Here is an 18,399-nt window from a genome sequence, read left to right as displayed (position 1 = left end):
AGAGGTGAAAATCGCGCGGTTTTTGGCCTGTAGCGGCGAAAATCGCGCTATTTTTGCCCGCCAGCTGCAAAAATCGCATAGTTTCTGACCGCTAGCGGCGAAAATCACGCGGTTTTTGGCCGCTAGCGGCGAAATTCGCACGATTTTTGGCCGCTAGCTGCGAAAATCGCCCCATTTTTGGCCGCTAGCGGCGAAAATAGCCCCTTTTTTGGCCGCTAGCGGCGAAAATAGCCCCTTTTTTGGCCGCTAGCGGCGAAAATAGCCCCTTTTTTGGCCGCTAGCGGCGAAAATCGGTCGATTATTGGCAGGTAGCGGCGAAATTTGCGCGATTTTTGCCCGCCAGCTGCAAAAATCGCATGGTTTCTGGCCGCTAGCGTCGAAAATAGCGCGGTTTTCGACCGTTAGTCGCAAAAATCGCCCGATTTTGGGCGGCTAGCGGCGAAAATCGTACGGTTTTTGGCCGCTAGCAGCGAAAATCGCGCTATTTTTGGCCGGTAGAGGCGAAAATTGCGATTTTTCCCGCCAGCTGCGAAAATCGCATTGTTTTTGGCCGCTAGAGGCGAAAATCGCGCGGTTTTTGGCAGGCAGCGGCGAAAATCGCGCTATTTTTCCCCGCCAGCTGCAAAAATCGCATAGTTTCTGGCCGCTAGCGGCGAAAATCGCCCCATTTTTGGCCGCCAGCGGCGAAAATAGCCCCTTTTTTGGCCGCTAGCGGCGAAAATCGGTTGACTTTTGGCAGCTAGCGGCGAAATTCGCGCGATTTTTGCCCTCCAGCTGCAAAAATCGCATGGTTTCTGGCCGCTAGCGTCGAAAATAGCGCGGTTTTCGGCCGTTAGCGGCAAAAATCGCCCGATTTTTGGCGATTATTTCGCTCCGAACCGGAGCCCGAAATAATGTAAATTGAATTAATCCGTTCCAGACTCACCCAAAAATTTACTTCAAAGTAAATTTTATACCTAATTCACCCAAATCTTCAGTACTAAAGTATGACAAGTTATTACTTACCTTTACTGATGACTCTTGTTAGAGTATGGAAGACGGTGAGGAGGGGGGGGGAGGAGAGGTGTTAGTGTTTGGAAGGAGAGTCCCCCTTCCATTATAACATCAGGCAGTGATGACTTCACTGGGGTACACTCTTTGGCACATTTTGCCTGCATAGCACTAGGACCTGCTTGTGGCTCACTGCTTGTTTTTCTCACTAAAAACCTGTCTAGTGACACTTGTTTTTCCCTACATTGTAACACTTGTCTGAAGTGAGACATGAAATTGCCATTAAAAAGGTATATGCAATGATCTGCTACAGCTTGATTTGGGTGACACTTTTCAGCAAAGCTTTGTAATTCTTCCCATACTGCACACATTTTCTTAATAAATGAGGAAGGGACATCCTCTACTCTACATCAACAACTGTCATACCATTTTCATGTTTACGAATAATCTCTTTGTTTTTCATCTATGGTCATTCTCACATGTGTTTTCTTGGCTTGAATCTTACCACTGGCTTTCTTGGGACCCATAGCGAGGTATATAATAACAACTTTTATGTTCAAATCCCCAAAAATCCCCAAAAAACTAATTCTTTATAAAGAATTCAGGCACGCTTGTCATTAGGCAGGAGGCACTGGTAAACTGAGGCGCGATCGCTGTGCCACCACAGGCTAGGTCGACCATACGCGTATCAACAAGCTTCGTTTCCCAAGGCAAAGCTCATAACCTGATTCGGATTTTACGAAGAAATTGGGCTCGTGACCCGAAAAGTTCGTAAATCGGGGCATTCGTAAGCCAACATATAAATTTTGACACTAGCTCTCCACATATGTCAGTTGCTTAATTTAGAACCTGTACTTGAGGTCGATCTAGAACCCATTGTTGATGTGACGACTTATATTGAATTTTGTAACTAGCTCATCAAGATTGTAACTTGCTTAGCTAAATGAATTGTGGGGTTCAGTCCCTGAGCCCATTATGTGCCTCTGTAACCCTTTCCACTACCGCCCACAAGATGGGTATGGGGTGCATAATAAATGAACTAAACTAACTAACGTAAGCCGAGGTGTCACGATGGCAATTTTCGGCTGAAGCACATATGAATGAAAAGCGACGTTACTTGTAAGAGGATGGGTTGGCTAACTTGTATAATGCAATAAGAGGCTGTAAACTAGTCCTATAGAAACAAAATAAAAACACTGAGAGATTGGCCTCACAGTTTTAACATTTTTGCAAGACTCTTTTTACGATGCCATAATAGGATAAGTAATTAGAATAGCAGACACCCAAAATGCAACGAGTCTCAGTGGCTATGCAGGACTACCATCTAATCACCAACAACTGTAAATACCCAACTCATAGTAACTTCCTGTATATGTATAAATAAACAATAAATAAAATGATAAAGTACAAACATATTACAAAAAAGTCATTTATTTAATCCCCCAAATTTTCCAATAAAATATAATTATCCTCTATTTGAATACAGACCATTATTTAGTCTTAAATAACATTACCATATTCTCTGAACTTCTGCATTCCAGTTTATAAAATTACATTTTTAAGACATATTTTACCAAAGTAAATAAAACTATTTTATAGAAAAGAAATTTGACAAATACATTGCAAGAGACAGTACAGTAAGAAGGAAAACAAAAATTCAGCTTTTATCCAGTTCCTTAGTTAAACTCATCTCATGTTTTATCATGACTCCATGTCTGACTAACCATTCTGTGAGATGGAGCTGTTAGAGGAATTCATAGCCAGCTCTTGATCTACTCTGTAAATAGAGGAATTCATAGCCAGCTCTTGATCTACTCTGTAAATAGAGGAACTCATAGCCAGCTCTTGATCTACTCTGTAAATAAAAGAACTCATAGCCAGCTCTTGATCTACTCTGTAATTAGAGAAACTCATAGCCAGATCTTGATCTACTCTGTAATTAGAGAAACTCATAGCGAGCTCTTGATCTACTCTGTAATTACAGAAACCCATGACCTACTCTTGGTAATCCCTCACACACAACAGGATAACAGCACACTGCTGTGTACTCAAGCTTGTTACATAAAATATAAAAAATAGTTTAAGAAATTACTTTTACATTATATATAAAGCCTAACATTAATGAACAGTATTCTTTTGTAATTGTAATATAATAAAAATCTTAAATATTTACATTGAAGCTATCAAAATGTATTTTATTCTACAGAGACATTTTCTGTCCAGAAGACCGTAAAATGGGACCTGCATATGCCTTGTCAATTTTTGTGGTCCTGGAAGCTGTTTTATTTACTCTTTTCGCTTAGTTTTTTCTTAACTATATTAGTAGCTGTTGTGGATTCCTGTAACTTGCTCCACTTATTTCGCAGTCTTGATGACAATGTAGGCTCGGTACACGAGTCTTCTTTTGCAGCTTCTTTTGGTTGTTTCCGAGATGCTTTGTTAATATTTACTTGCATTGTCTCCTCTCCTGCTTCATGCTTTGCTTGCTTAGCTTTACGTCTTCCCTTTTTCTCAGCTATTGTATTTGGCACTTCCACCCCACTTTCCTGCTGTTCGTTTTTCTTTATCATCTTTCTTTTAACTTTACCTCTTGAAGATACATCTGTAATGGTAAACACAACACTAATGAAACAAATGTTAAGAATAAAAGTTACTGAATGAAAATCACATTTTAATTCTGCCTAAATAGTACAATTTAAAACCAAAACAATAAAGCCAGCATTGAATATATAGTAATGAAACATGTCTTTTGGGTGGGTCCTTGGTGGGTTCCTATCTGGCAGGCTCCGCCAAACTGAATCCACATCAGACCCATGTGAGTCATGTAAGCCTACTGGGGAACAGAGGCCAAAACCTGTTCCCCCCCCACTGCCTCAAAAGAGGCACAAGGAGCAGGAGGATTGTAGATCACCCTAACCATGAATATGTTGATGTTGATGCTGTTGTTGATTGAGGGGCTTCAAGTTCAAGTAGATTTATTGAGACAATAAATTACATCTCAAAAGGATAGAGTAGTCTAGGCTATTTCTACCCTATGATAGAGGGGGCGTCGATGATCAGATACTAACCAGGAATAGGCCACCAGAAAGGTGAACGAACCAAGACATATAATTCAAGGTAAACGAAGCATAGAAAATGGGATAGCAAAGCCCCAAGACACGAACCATAGGGTCAAGAAGCAGTTCTCTCACTAGTTCCACCTGCACACCACAAGTTCACCTTCCTCAATCCACCAACCTTGACACCACCCCCGAATGGAGAAGTGAGGGTTCAAAGGAGCCACCAAGCACCAACTAGAAAGTAGTATCCATTACAGGCAATGTTGGTTTCTGGAAGGGTTCCTATTGGAACTCCATGGTCCTGTGACATCAAGAAGAACAATATATGGTGCCCAGTAAACCTCCCCCAGCCAGGATACAAACCTAGGCCAAAGCACTCGCAAAATGCCAGGCAGATGTCTTACCATTACACCACAGGGACTGCGGAAAAAACAATATTTCTGGTAGCCTCCAAAAGCCCAGAATGAAACATTCGAAAAATAATAATCAGACAGGAGTTTGAACAGCCAGCTATTAAAACAGGACCCTAACCTAACCCAATCCTCTCATTGAACAAAGAGGAGCCACAGCTATGAAAACAGGACCCTAACTTAACCCAATCCACTCACTAAACAAAGAGAAGCCTGAAGACGTAGTAGTGACCATGTCTCTCGCTTAAGATAACACTGCTAGAAAATGATAGGAAAACTATCAGAAGGTTCAAATAACACCTACTCCTGACTTGACAGGGAAAGTAGAAATGCATGAAGCAAGCAAATGCATGTAAAAAGAATAGACTCCAACCTAACTTCCTTCTCTTCTTTGATCTGGGAAAACTAGAAATGTTTATGGACAGAGCTATACTGAAACACACATTTACTTAAAAATCTGAAACCAGTGAACCACTTTAACTTGTATCTAGAAAAACTCTTAAGGAACTACCCCACAGGACCAATCAGGATCCAGACTAGAACATTTCTAGTAATAAAAAGCTACAACCAAAAAAAAGCATTGAATGTAATGAATTGCCTATTTCTGGGGAAGGGTCTCAGTGGTTTCTTGTTGCTCGCTGCACTAAGAAAGCCCCACATATATCGGAAACATCAGCCCTAGGAGACTTGATCAGCCCTAGGAGACCTAATCAGATAAGTAAAGCACCTTCACATTCTAAAAGGATTCGAGCCAAATACACCACCCTGAGAAATAGAAGTCTACGTAACCTTGGTGGGAAGCAATGATTTAACTGTCCCCGTTGCTGACATGGAAGGATTGATCCTCAGAAAAGGCCGAGCTACACCCAAGGTTAATTACAGCCTGGACCGTAAAATGTCCCAGACGTCCCAGAGCTCTGAACAAAGGTGGGTGGGGATACAGGAGGTCTGTCGAACCAAACCAGACGAACATTAGGAGGAGGAGGAGAAGGTGCAAGTCATAGAACCAGTAGAAGTCACCAGCTGCTCCAACTCCAAAAGCCCTTAAAACCAAAATGGGCCAAGTCTAGGGCAACCAATTGAGCACCGAATTGAAAAACACCAAAATGTGCAAAACAAACCTGAAGCAACTGCTGCCTGTGAAGCATCATTACAAAAATAAAATAAAAAATTTGTACAATAAAAAGACAGAGACCATAGCTAAAATAGAAACCCAATGAACCCGTCACAGATGTTGTGACAGAGTATTACACACTCAACAGGTGGCATAGCTAGTGACAGAACAAATGCCAATTGACTTGTAGCACAACCAATGGACATCCCTCAAACTTGCAAGAAGCAAGCTCAGTGGGCTGATCTAAGATGAACCATATCAAAGACATGCAGGGCTCCCCAGGGCCTGAAAGTAAAGTCTAAGCAGTACACCCAGGGACTAGGGATGCTCACCGGATGAGCAGGTCAGACCTGTCTGATATCGGGCAAAGGACGATCACTGTTGACTTGAAGAGCTGGAAGTTCCCATGGTACTGCCACCTGGTGGTGGCCAGCTTTAACAAGGAAGAGGAGTATGACCTAAGTACTGGGTGGCTCATTTGCCAAGTTGTTTGCTGCATTGTTTGTTTACTTTCTGTGAATCTTGCTGTTGTCTGTTTTGCTTCGCTGTCTTTCTGGGAGTTTCTCACCTTTCTTTGGTGAGGGTGATCATGAATCCCCTGCTCCACTGTGCCTATGTGGGGTGCCAGGTTTTGGCTTCTGGTCTCCAGAAGGGTATTGAGGACTCCTAGGACTATTATAACTTATATGTCTGGACCTATCTAAGTGCAGCTACCAACAGGGAACCACCATTCGGCACCCCCCAGAAAATAGAGATACTTGACTGATACTAAGATACTAAGCCCCAGATGTATAACTGGGGCTTAGTATCAGTATAACTATAGTATTTCAGTCATTAGATCGTTAAAGTACAGTCTGTCTTCTGACATGTCCCAGATGATAGACTATCTTCTGGTTGGGCACCATTCCTTCATCCCCATCCCATGACAGATCCTTATCCTGTTCTCTTCCAGGGGGTATATAGTCATAATGACTTGGCACTTTCTCCTGATACATCCCTTCCCTTTTGATATATTCATTTTCTTGTGCATTGCTAATATTTCTTGCCTTTCACATGCTTCCAATCATATGCTAAACTTGTCATTGTTGTTCAGTGAAAATACTGTACCTGATTTTGGACCACATCTGATCCCTGGGCTGCCATTGCCCCTAAATCAACAACATTATTATTAGTGTGATTTATCATTCCATCGTGCTTTCTTATCATTCATGTTCAATAGCAATTTGATAAACTAACCTTTGGGAGCTAGACGCCCGGGCTCTCCAGAAAACCACATGGTGCGACCGTTGTGATCAACCAGATTTCTCATTCCATCCTGATAATAACACTGCAGCCAGGCCTAAATAGTAAACAAAATTGATTACAAGGTCCTGCATATGTTACTAGGCATTTTGTCAAAAGTTTAATTGAAAAAAAAGGAGAAAGGACTCTTTATAAGTGTTCACCAGTATATGTATTTAGATTTAGATTTAATATAAAGTGTGTGCTCCAAAGCCATACTCTTTATATTAACTGAAGCAATTTCACAATTGAAAGAATGAAATCAAATTACCACAGGAAAGTACACCACAATTTCTTGTATTAAGAATTTGCTATTTATAGCGGAATACACAAGTGACAACATTGACACCACATGCATTTAGCATGAACAGAGATGGCAGATGAATAAGCCAATATGCAGATATAGAAAGTAGCAGCATTGTTTTCAGGTGCCAACATGATAATTAATGATATGCTAAGGTTTAGTCTGTATTCCCATATGCTAGGGTTTAGGTTCTAGGCTCATATACTAGGGTTTAAACATTTGTTCAAGAACTGCAACAGTCCAGTCATTGAGCCCAGGTGAAAACATATCACAGCAGTTTGATAAACTCCTGAATATAGCAAATGCATGAATGTATAAATTTTTCTCCTGGAGCAGCTAAGCAGTAACTGGATACAACCTGCTGTTCTTCTGAGGTCTTCATGCAATCTGAATAGAACATGAAAATGTTTTGTAGACTGCTGAATAGTTTTCACACTAAAATGTAAACAAGTACTGGATGAGCTCAGTTATCCGACGCCTGCTGAACCGAATATTTGGGTTATCTGGCCAACATCGCATCAGGATAATTTTGGGGTAAAACTTCCCCATATCCTCATGGAAATCCAGACAGTGGGAGACTGGTTACATACATTTTCTAGAACTATACATTTCAAGATCTACAATATCAAATAAAATGACAAACTAAAAGAAGGTAAGCAGAAGTTTCTGTATTAAATTATATTTTTGATTTGTAGAGTGTGTGTATGTGTGTGTGTAAATTCAAATTACAGTACTGTATGTTGGTTGTTGTACAAAAAATTACGAACATCATAATTTTTTGACTTGCCTGATAAGAATTCAGCTTATCTGGATGTGTAGCTTATCGATATGATGAGGGGTCCTTCCCATATTGTCTGGATAAGTGAGTGTAGACAGTACAGTATACATCAAGGCTCACTCAAATGATTAGTGGAAAGCTACATGATAAATGAGAATTATATATATATATATATATATATATATATATATAAACAAGATTTTAGGGGATATAGACAAGATTTAAGGGGATATAAATAAGATTTTAGGTGATATGAACAAGATTTTATGGGACAAATTAAGATTTAACAGGATATATATACTGTACTCTAAGATTTTAAATATATCAACACAAAATTGAAATTGAAATGAAAGATATAAATTGAATAAGTTTAGATTTAGGAACGACCTGGGTAAATACTGGTTTGGAATAAAGGTTATTATTTTACGATACAAATTACCAGGTAACATAACAGAAGTGGGATCGAGGGACTGTTTCAAACGTGGGTTAAACATATATATGAATGAGTTTGGGTGGGTATAATAGGAGCTGGCTCATTTGGGTCAAGTACGTTTTCTGCAGTTTTCTTAATTCTTATGTTCTTGTTTATCATCATAATAAACAGTTACAACTTAAAATAACATTTAAATTGATAACATTTATCAATTCATTTACCTGCTATATTTTTCATCTCATAGATGTGCATGAACAACTACATGAACTATGCATAGTGCATGAACTATGAACAATTTTCACACATCTAGAGCTCTGCATCAATGTTAATTTCTCACACAGTTGATTTATCAAGTGGGATATATAATTCTATTTGCTCATAAAATCCTTTTCATGCTCATGTGCTGCAATCATTCTTCTGCCAGTAATGCCATTATATTTCTCCTCATAAAGAAAAAAAATTATTAATCTATACTGCTAAGCTTTGCCTTTGTCCACTGTTGTCTTTTAATCTACTTTAAACTTTTTCTTTAGCTGCTACAGTATCTTCACTATTATTCCCAGGAATATAAACTTTAGCATTCCAACCTTTTTCCTCCAAGATTATATTTCATTACAACTTTAACTTAGGACTTGTTGAAAGCATATGAAAATGTAAATAGCGAACTCTGAGGTGCGAGTAGAGCGAATCGAGTTGATAAAATTCAGTTAAAGGTTTTGAAGAGATTTTATGCTGAACGTAGTGAATTTATGAATTTAATTGTGAAATATGTGATCAGTTGAATATTAATGTAGGTGTAAGCCTGGGTTGTGTTGTACCTCCTCTATTGCTCAATATATATGTGAAATCGATCATAAGGAAGGTTAAGGTTAAAATATTAAACAGGTATGCATACCTGGCATATACAGTATATACGAAAAATAATATATAATAAGCATACAATAAATAAGTGCAGTGCAGGATAAAAATCACTGGTATTTGGCCACCTAACACATGTTATTCGTGATCAAACCACATACCAGAAAATGAAGAAACTACAACATTTCGGTCCATCCTAGACCATTGTCAAGTCATGTGAAAGACCTTAGTAAATCACATGACTTGATAATAGCCTGGACGGACCAAAATGTCGTCGTTTCTTCATTTTCTGAAGTGTGGCTTGGTCATCATATCTTCAGCCACGTTGTGATTCATCATCTTCATCCCTATACTGTATATACTTGTTACCAGAAAGTCCAGACAGGACTGGCTACCTCAGTGCTCAGTGATTTGTTTCTGTGAAACTACCAAGTGTTTAGAGAAAATATTTTAAATGCAAGGTAGCATGATCTGTTGGCATTCATTAGTAGCCTTTTATGTTCATTCCATGATACAGTACAGTTCCCATTAATTTGATGAAACTTTACTGTACTATACAGTACAGTACAGTACATCCTGGTGCAGAATACAGTAGGTGTATATCTGCACCAGGATATTTGTGGTGGCAATATCTGCCCATTGTTATTACCCAAAATATAGGTTTGTGTGTTTCTTTCTTTGTTATTCTACAGTTTGTGAACTATACATCTAAGTGAAACCAGATGTTTTGTAATTTCTCCAAACCGCTGTATGAGTTTTCTATAACTTTTTTTCTCTTTTTCTATTTCAATAATTTCCATATTAACATTCCTTGCATTTCCATTTTTTATTTCAATTAAAATATTCACAGCATTTCCATTTATGCTTCAATAACTAATTATACTTGAAAGAGAACAAATGTGTTTTACCCGAAATTCCTTGTATTCGTTGTCATCAGCATCAGGATCAACATTATAGCCTTTTCCACCTCCACTAAGGTGGATCACTTCTTTAGGCAAAATGCAACAAAGATCCAGAAAGTCAGGCTTAACTTCACACATATCATCTTTCTCTTGTTTGGTTTGCACTGTATTCCACTTGCTGAAAGGCTTTAACTCACTCAGTACTTCCCTTGCCTCATCAAAGGGACGAATGTTGCCTCTGAAAATTGGAAACAAATGATTGAACTAACCTAGTACTGTTAAAGCATATTTATAACATCATACTTTAAGAAATGCAATGTGCCTGAAGTTAAGCCTTGTGTAAACTTCTTATCATTTATTAACCTAAGCCATTCCTGAAAAATAGGGAAAACTTTAGTGATTGCATACAATAAATAAGTTTCTATGAATTACCACAAAGTGAGTTAGTCAATACTTTCCTAATTCTGAAGCTATATTTGTCTCGGTTATTCATTTCCTCTCCAGTCACTTCCCAATTTCTTACTTGCACATTTTCTAACTACTATCCTCACCTTCAATTTGCATGGGAGAGATTTGGGAATAATTTATGTAATCAATCCATAGGCACGGCATTTAGAACTGGAGTTATGAGTGTAGAATACTAATACAGTACTGTATACATTAAACCATGTAACTAGCTTATCAACACTGTAGCTTGCTTAGCTAAATGAATTTTGGGGTTTAGTGCCTAAGACCAATATATATGTGCCTTGTAATCTTTTCCACTACTGCCCCATGGAATGGGTATGGGGTGTATAACAAATGAACTAAACTGAATTGAATGTAGAAGAGGTACATGTGGGCACTAAGAATGAAATAGGAATATGGTGTAAACTCAAGAATGTTATAGACTGACATGATCTTCCTGGATGTGCTTTAATATTTTAAGTATCAGTTTGGAAAAATAAGGTTGAACCTTTTAATAACAGATGGATATCTTTTTAACAAAATTTTTATTAACAATTAATGATATGAGTGAAAATAGATTACTAACTATATAGCCACCAAATGAGTGCATTCGTGAAGAAAATGAGAACAGTAATTGCATTACGATATAAAAAAAATATATAAACCGGGCACCTGTAGGCTTTTGTTGAATGTAATGAAGCTTCTGTTGTTTTGCTTATGTAAACCTACAATTTTTTATATGAATGGAATTTTAGAACAGTAGCAAAACCTACTTTCACTTTACCTTCCTACTTTCAGAATTCTTACTTTTTAACATGTACAGTAATATAATTAGTATAGTACTTAGTACTGTAATTAGTACACTATTTAGCAGTTTTTAAATTTTTAATGTAATTTTTTCTTTTGCTTTTCACTTATCAATTGCATTCTATGCATTATATTAAAGAGATATAAAACACCTATCAAAAATAATTATGGCAAAATACCAGTTAAGAAGTTAGAATTTAGAAAAACTAAAGAAATATTTTGCCATATCATATATCAGGCTTATAAAACTTTATAAAATACTGTTGGAAAAATAAGACATAATGTAATGTTGGTTACTGCAGTTACTCAGAGATATAATAAAACAAATAAGTTTATCAGGAATATAGCTTTTGCCATAAGTTACAGAAAGCCATTACAGTACATTGAAAGAGCTCCTGGTAGTACAGTTGGGTTCGTTCCTGACTCACAATCGGGAATTCCAAGTTTGAATCCCGGGCAGGGCAAATGGGATGATACATTTCCTACCACCTAATGGTCTTGTTCACCTAACAGTAAATTAGTAAATAGGTATGCAGGAGTTTATCAGCTTGATGTGGGGTTGCATCCTAAGAAGGGTCAGTAGTTAGACATTGAAGGGGACTTCGGCATAAGCCTAAAATGGACACTACTGCCAGTCCTCTCACCCTATATATTACCCCCAGCCCAGCACAAAATTTGCATATCACAAACCTGTATAAAATTTCTGCTCTCAAGTAGTTGCCAATGCCATTAAAATACTTCTGATCCAACATTGCTTCACAAATAGGCTTTTTAAACACTGATGAGTCAAGATTTGCCATAATATTTTCTCTAAAACTCTCATATTCCCACACTGGGTCCGGACCTCGGTCACGACCCCAAGTGCCTCCAACTTCCCAGCGACCAAAGCGACGATAATCAACAAAACTCAGCACCATTGGGATTTCTTCATTAATGGTGTAGAACCTGCAAAATCATAAGTAAGCCTTTTGTATATGCTAAAATATAAAAATTACATTTCATAAATATCACACAAGGAAGGCATAAGCATCCACTGTTAATAAATGTTGATAATTTAGCCTAAAAAAGTTTTTCTAATTATTTGTTATCAAAAAGTATTTGTAACTACAAATAATACAAATAATGTATGACAAAGTAAACAAACACTACTCTTATAAAACAACATTCTGTATATTCTAAAACGAAGCCAATCTGGTTATACTGTACAAATCTAAAAATAAGTACAAATATTTAATTATATTTAAGTATACTTTGGCCTATATTTGCCTAGGCATATATTTTTTATATTTTATTAAATGCAATAATTTAAGTATCATCAGGGAGAGGGATATAAAGAAAAAAGTAAATTTGTGAATAGTTTACTATACTGTACCTTAATATATGGGTCTATAAGCCTAGGCTAATGATCAACATTAGCAATTCTACATAGACTTTATGAACATGCAATACATTCACAGTGTAATTAGTTTTATATTTTCTAAATTATTATATGTGCAGCAGTACAACATATTGGTTATTCTTCTGTTATAAAATGTTTTTTCTTACAAGATTTTTAAATTAGCATTTATATACAGCTAATTAAACAAAATACATTAAGCTTTATGTCTTATTTTTTCAATAACTAATATATATAAGAAAATGCTAAAAAACATACTGAATGATACAGTTCTCTACTGTATTTATATTTTATTGTTCTTAACAAAAAAACCAAACCCCAACAATACAATCTTTAGGCCTACCTTAAATGGGCATGTTTGGGCATATCATCAACCGGTGTGAACTTGAAGGAGCCCGACATTCCAAACCGGAAGACAATATCCAGAGCTTTTCCACCTTTCTGATCTCTCGCTCTTTCACACAGCGTCACCTTCAGCTCCTTGCCTCGGGCCACAGCGTGCAAGTTGTACTCGGCGGCCTCCCATGCCACCTCAGGGTTCCTGGTTGACACTTCCGACTTCACAACTCGCCCTCCATAAAGTCTCTCCTGACTTACAGTATTGATGAAAATCGATGCCAGGAATAATTCTGGTCCTTCAGGCATGCTGCAAAGTGACGATCCTTAGCCAGCTTGCGCTAAGTCACCAAGCTTCCTTTATGTAACTTAGTTCCTTGGCTCACATTGCTGAACTTTGCTCAATATAAGAATCAAATTTAGATTCTTGGCTCACCAGAAGTGCTAATCTAGCTCCTTGGCTGAGTTGGTTCACCTCATTTGGCTAAATTAACTTCTTGGCTCACCTCCCGTGACTAAATTAGCGTCTTGGCTCATCTCCCGTGATTATATTAGCTTTTTTGGCTCACCTTATGTAGTTAAATTAGATCCTTGGCTCACCTACTTGCTCTTTATAGTAGATGCAGTTTGTAAGCTCACTGACTTGGCTTTCTCGCTCGCATTTTATTGTTGTTGTTGATAGGTTAGGGGCAGCTACAACACTTGGCCTGTATTGTTGTTGATCATTATATTTATTTATCATCATTGTTATTATTATTAAGATCATTGTTCGATTTGGCATTGAAAACAATACACAACTTAAGTAATTCTAAGTTGTTATAATTATTGTCAGATACCCTGTCTTCATTATCATTACTATTATTGAGAAAATCAGAAGGAGCTACTGGAGACACCCAAGCACATACTTTAAACCACTTAACTACAACAAGCTCAAAAATGCAGGTTCGAATCCCCCTTTATCGCGCCTAAGTACAACTAGATGAGTACACACACACAAACAAAATAAACATTACAAATGAATGAAAGAAGTAGACATGAATATATCTACAGAGACACCCTGTAATGTGAATGCCTTTCTGAACGGGGGATAGACACGCGTCTAGATCAATTCTAGGTGTAGAGTTAAACTACTAGATTAATAGATGTAGGTGGTGAATAGATAGGTGGGCTTGGGTGTGTATGGGCAAGTACGGGGGTGGTTTAAGGGGTCAGGTGAGACTCCAAGTAGCACTGAAGGCCGAGAGCCAAATATAGGTGCAGGTGATGCAGGTGGCGAGGGAGGCGGTCAGGTGGCCGGAGACGGTCTTGGAGGCGGTGTTGCTGGCCGTGTCTGGCGTCGAGGCCCCGTGGTGTATCGCGGCAGAGTTCTCGCCTGCAGGAGACAAGGTCGTTATCAGGAGCAAGCGCTCGATCTGCATGGCTATACTGCACTCAGAAGGGACATGACGACGGACTAAGAGTTGGTATATTAAGGCAAGATAGAGATGGAATACGTCAGAATAAGAACTGATAGATTATGACAAGATAGAGATAGAATACGTCAGGATAAGAGCTGGTATATAAAGACAAGATAGAGATGGAATACGTCAGTATAAGAGATAGGACGTAAGAATGGAGTGAAGTATACTGATGTTCCACTTTACCAATTGGACAACCGATGGTCCACTAACCAATTGGACCACTCCGATGGTCCAATTGGACAACCAATTGGACCATCGGAGAACGAATGCCGTCCCAGCCAAAAGTGAGGTCGTCAATGTACCAACCAGACATCATGATTGAGCACCTTTCCTTTCCTCGAACCTCATCTTCGAGTTCAAGTACTCCTACTGCGTTAATAAAATACATCCCAAAAAGGATAGAGTAGCTTAGGCTATTTCAACCCTCCAGAGCCCTCGCATTCCATCTCTTAGCCCTGTCCTCATATCCATTCCAAGTGCTATATAGGTAAATAAGTCCCCAGACATTTAATTTTGACTCCAAACACCAAAACGGAATTAGCAAACATGAGAGAGAGAGAGAGAGAGAGAGAGAGAGAGAGAGAGAGAGAGAGAGAGAGAGAGAGAGAGAGAGAGAGAGAGAGAGAGAGAGAGAGAGAGAGAGAGAGAGAGAGAGACAAAGACAGACAGAAAGACAGAGAGACAGGGGGTGGGGACAAGAGGTCGGACGGAATTCCTCTCCATTGACTGTCAGACTGTAGTTGACACTGTATCACAGAAAAAAGACCCCTCCTCAACCGGGAGAAGTATACTGGTATTCCTGAAAGAGAACTATGGAGGGTGAGGGACAACGTCTTAGAAAGGCGGCAAAGGATCAAGTTACAGTGCAAGAATTTTTTACTGGCTGTCATAATTATGTGTGCAGATTGGTTGCAACTTATGAAGTAAAATACCCGTTAAGGTCTGATTAAGATCTTTCGTGTCCTTTTAATCCTTTTATGCGCTACTGTGCACAAAATGAATATTCGGTGCACAATAAACTACCGCGCACAGGATGAGTCTGTGCTGCACAATAAACCACCGCTCACAGGATGAGTATGTGGTGCACAATAAACTAGCCGCCGCTGGTGGGTAATAGATAATAGTGAAGGAAAGTATCAGAGTGGGATACCACAAGGGACCATTCTAGGGCTAGTCCTCCCTCCAATATACACAAGTTCCCTGACAAGGGGAAACAGGCCTCAGAAAATCAATGTTTACAGAGAATACGAAACTAAAGAAAACAATTTGAGCAGAGCGAGACTAATGTTCTAGGAAAACGAATAAACCTTGAAAGTGGCGGGTTGAAATAACACAAGAGAGGAAATAACGTCGGAAGCACAAGTTAATTGATACCCAAATCGATAACCTTTATTTATTAAAAATAAATCTAAATATATGATAAGCTCGCTCCTGAGCTTAAGGCCCGAGGAAAGCCTAAGGGCACAAAACATTACCAAAATAATGGAAAAATAGGGAAGACATGATAACGTCATATAAAATGGCTACTACGACAATAGAACAACGAAGACTGGGGGCCTAGCTTAGCCCAGGAGCTAGAGCTCAAAGTAATATGACACTGCTAGGGGGGCAAAAGACTTTCTTTTTTAATCTGCCTCTCAACACTGACCTGCCAGAACGTGGATGGCCACAGAGTCACTGGTGTAGTTACTGTACCAGCAGGAGTACACGCCGGAGTCCGAGGGGACGGCATCGGCCACGTAAAGCCGACTCCTGACGAAGCCCCAGGCTGCCTCACCCCTCACACTGTGTGGGAGAGATGAGGGAGAGCGGGTGACGTCCCTTTCCACCTGTCCTCGGGGTATTCTGTCTCCTCGATCGTATTTTCATGATGAACGGAGAAAGGTGAAAGGGGGATGTGTATGTGTGGAGATATTTATTTCTCTTAGTGGTAGGGGACTCACCTGATGCCGCCCCTTGAGGTGTTGAAGGCCAGGACGGTGGCTCCCCTGCGCCAGGTGACCAGGGACTCACCTGATGCCGCCCCTGGAGGTGTTGAAGGCCAGGACGGTGGCTCCCCTGCGCCAGGTGACCAGGGACTCACCTGATGCCGCCCCTGGAGGTGTTGAAGGCCAGGACGGTGGCTCCCCTGCGCCAGGTGACCAGGGACTCACCTGATGCCGCCCCTGGAGGTGTTGAAGGCCAGGACGGTGGCTCCCCTGCGCCAGGTGACCAGGGACTCACCTGATGCCGCCCCTGGAGGTGTTGAAGGCGGTGGCTCCCCTGCGCCAGGTGACCAGGGACTCACCTGATGCCGCCCCTGGAGGTGTTGAAGGCCAGGACGGTGGCTCCCCTGCGCCAGGTGACGGTGCGGGAAGGGAAGGGCACCTGGTCGATGACACACTTGAGCTCTATCATACTGCCGCTGTTGTAGTGCTTCTCCTCCACATCCTGCCCTCGCTCGTCCACCACCCGCGCTCTCGGCTCTGCCCACCACACCACCACATGAGGGCACGGAGACATATGAGGCACACGGAGACATATGAGGCACACGGAGACATGAAGACACAAGGAGACATGAGGGCACGGAGACATGAGGACACATGGAGACATATGAGGGGCACGGAGACATGAAGACAAGGAGACATGAGGACACCGAGACATGTCAAACACGGAGAGTGAGAATGAAAATGAGAGATGAGAAACAATGTGAGCCTCACACAGCCACTTACCAATGACGACGAGGGTAGCTGAGAGGAGGAGAGGGGGACAGGGAGGCCACCTGGCACCAGTACTGGCCATGGTCCCCCCGCCGGGCGTCACGGATCACCAGCCGCCAGCGACGCCACCTGCCGCCGCTCTCCCGTACTAGCGAGGACCTATCACACAATGAAAATTAACTTCCGGAATTACCTTCGTTTTCTTGCAACTGCAAAGCTGTCGCTAAAAAAGAAGAACACACACTCAAACATAAAGACACACGCAAATATTACAGACAGACACGCACTCAGACATACTTCAGATGCACTCTAACAAGGTAAAGAGATGAGACGGAAAATTTTCTGAAGAGTGAAAATAGTAGAGAGACAGGAGGAGCCGGGCGAGGAGTTTCTAGGTTAACGTCCCGCGCCGCTGCTGCACCAGTTTGTGTGAGACCAGACCTGGTTGGGCAGGAGTCATTGTACAGGGCGCCCGAGAACTATACATGACAGTACTAAGAGCTGAGACTCGACCCTACATGTAGGTGAGTGTACACACACACACACACACACACACACACACACACACACACACACACACACACACACACACACACACACACACACACACACACACACACACACGCACACGCACGGGGCCTAGCGGTGAGTGGAAAGCGCTCGGGGGGTTGTAGTCCTAAGGACTCGGGTTCGATTCCCAGCGGAGGCAGAAACAAATGGGCAGAGTTTCTTTCACGCTGATACCTTTGTTCACCTAGCAGTTAATAGGTACATGGGAGTTAGACAGCTGCTATGGGCTGCTTCCTTGGGGAGTATTCAAATAGTTGTTTGTGTGTGTGTGTGTGTGTGTGTGTGTGTGTGTGTGTGTGTGTGTGTGTGTGTGTGTGTGTGTGTGTGTGTGTGTGTGTGTGTGACAGAAACATATGTAGTAAATAGATTTGTACTCACTACACAGTCGACGGTATGAAAGGCGGGGTCCAAGAGCTAACAGGTCTATCTGCAGGAACAAATTGTACATACAAATAGTAAATATACACTCACTCAAAACCCTTACGTGTTTCCACATCTAACTATACTTACCAATGTGTATGTGGAGTTCGGTTTAGCTCTGGGGCCCCAGCTAAT

The 18,399-nt window shown here is 40.5% G+C and overlaps 1 protein-coding gene and 1 long non-coding RNA gene across 2 annotated transcripts; both read right to left on the bottom strand.

Moving 5' to 3' along the window:
* Window positions 1–2,405: 2,405 nt before the first annotated feature.
* Window positions 2,406–16,323, bottom strand: LOC123747299 (endonuclease 8-like 1). Its single transcript, XM_045729394.2, has 6 exons — window positions 16,224–16,323; window positions 13,123–14,487; window positions 12,074–12,328; window positions 10,136–10,367; window positions 6,810–6,912; window positions 2,406–3,592 (listed from the first exon to the last, which is right to left on the bottom strand). The coding sequence occupies exons 2-6, from the start codon at window positions 13,422–13,424 to the stop codon at window positions 3,273–3,275; spliced, it is 1,212 nt and encodes a 403-aa protein (XP_045585350.2). The 5' UTR covers window positions 13,425–14,487; window positions 16,224–16,323; the 3' UTR covers window positions 2,406–3,272.
* A 640-nt stretch (window positions 16,324–16,963) lies between these two features.
* Window positions 16,964–17,454, bottom strand: LOC123747227 (uncharacterized). The gene is made up of 2 exons (XR_011226135.1): window positions 17,287–17,454; window positions 16,964–17,040 (listed from the first exon to the last, which is right to left on the bottom strand). It is a non-coding gene; the product is annotated as an uncharacterized lncRNA (long non-coding RNA).
* Between the last annotated feature and the right edge of the window lie 945 nt (window positions 17,455–18,399).

This window comes from Procambarus clarkii, chromosome 94, assembly GCF_040958095.1.
Source record: "Procambarus clarkii isolate CNS0578487 chromosome 94, FALCON_Pclarkii_2.0, whole genome shotgun sequence".
Classification (NCBI taxonomy): Eukaryota; Metazoa; Arthropoda; class Malacostraca; order Decapoda; family Cambaridae; genus Procambarus; species Procambarus clarkii.
The sequence above is the reverse complement of the archived record's forward strand: the minus strand, read 5'-3'. Positions and strand labels throughout refer to the sequence as shown.

Coding starts and splice junctions, on each gene's coding strand:
- LOC123747299 (XM_045729394.2), bottom strand. CDS start 13,424: ATGCCTGAAGGACCAGAATTATTCCTGGCATCGATTTTCATCAATACT. Junction 6,913..10,135: donor ACGAATACAAGGAATTTCGG/GTAAAACACATT, acceptor TTTACTATTTAG/GCCTGGCTGCAGTGTTATTA. Junction 3,593..6,809: donor CGGGCGTCTAGCTCCCAAAG/GTTAGTTTATCA, acceptor TTACCATTACAG/ATGTATCTTCAAGAGGTAAA.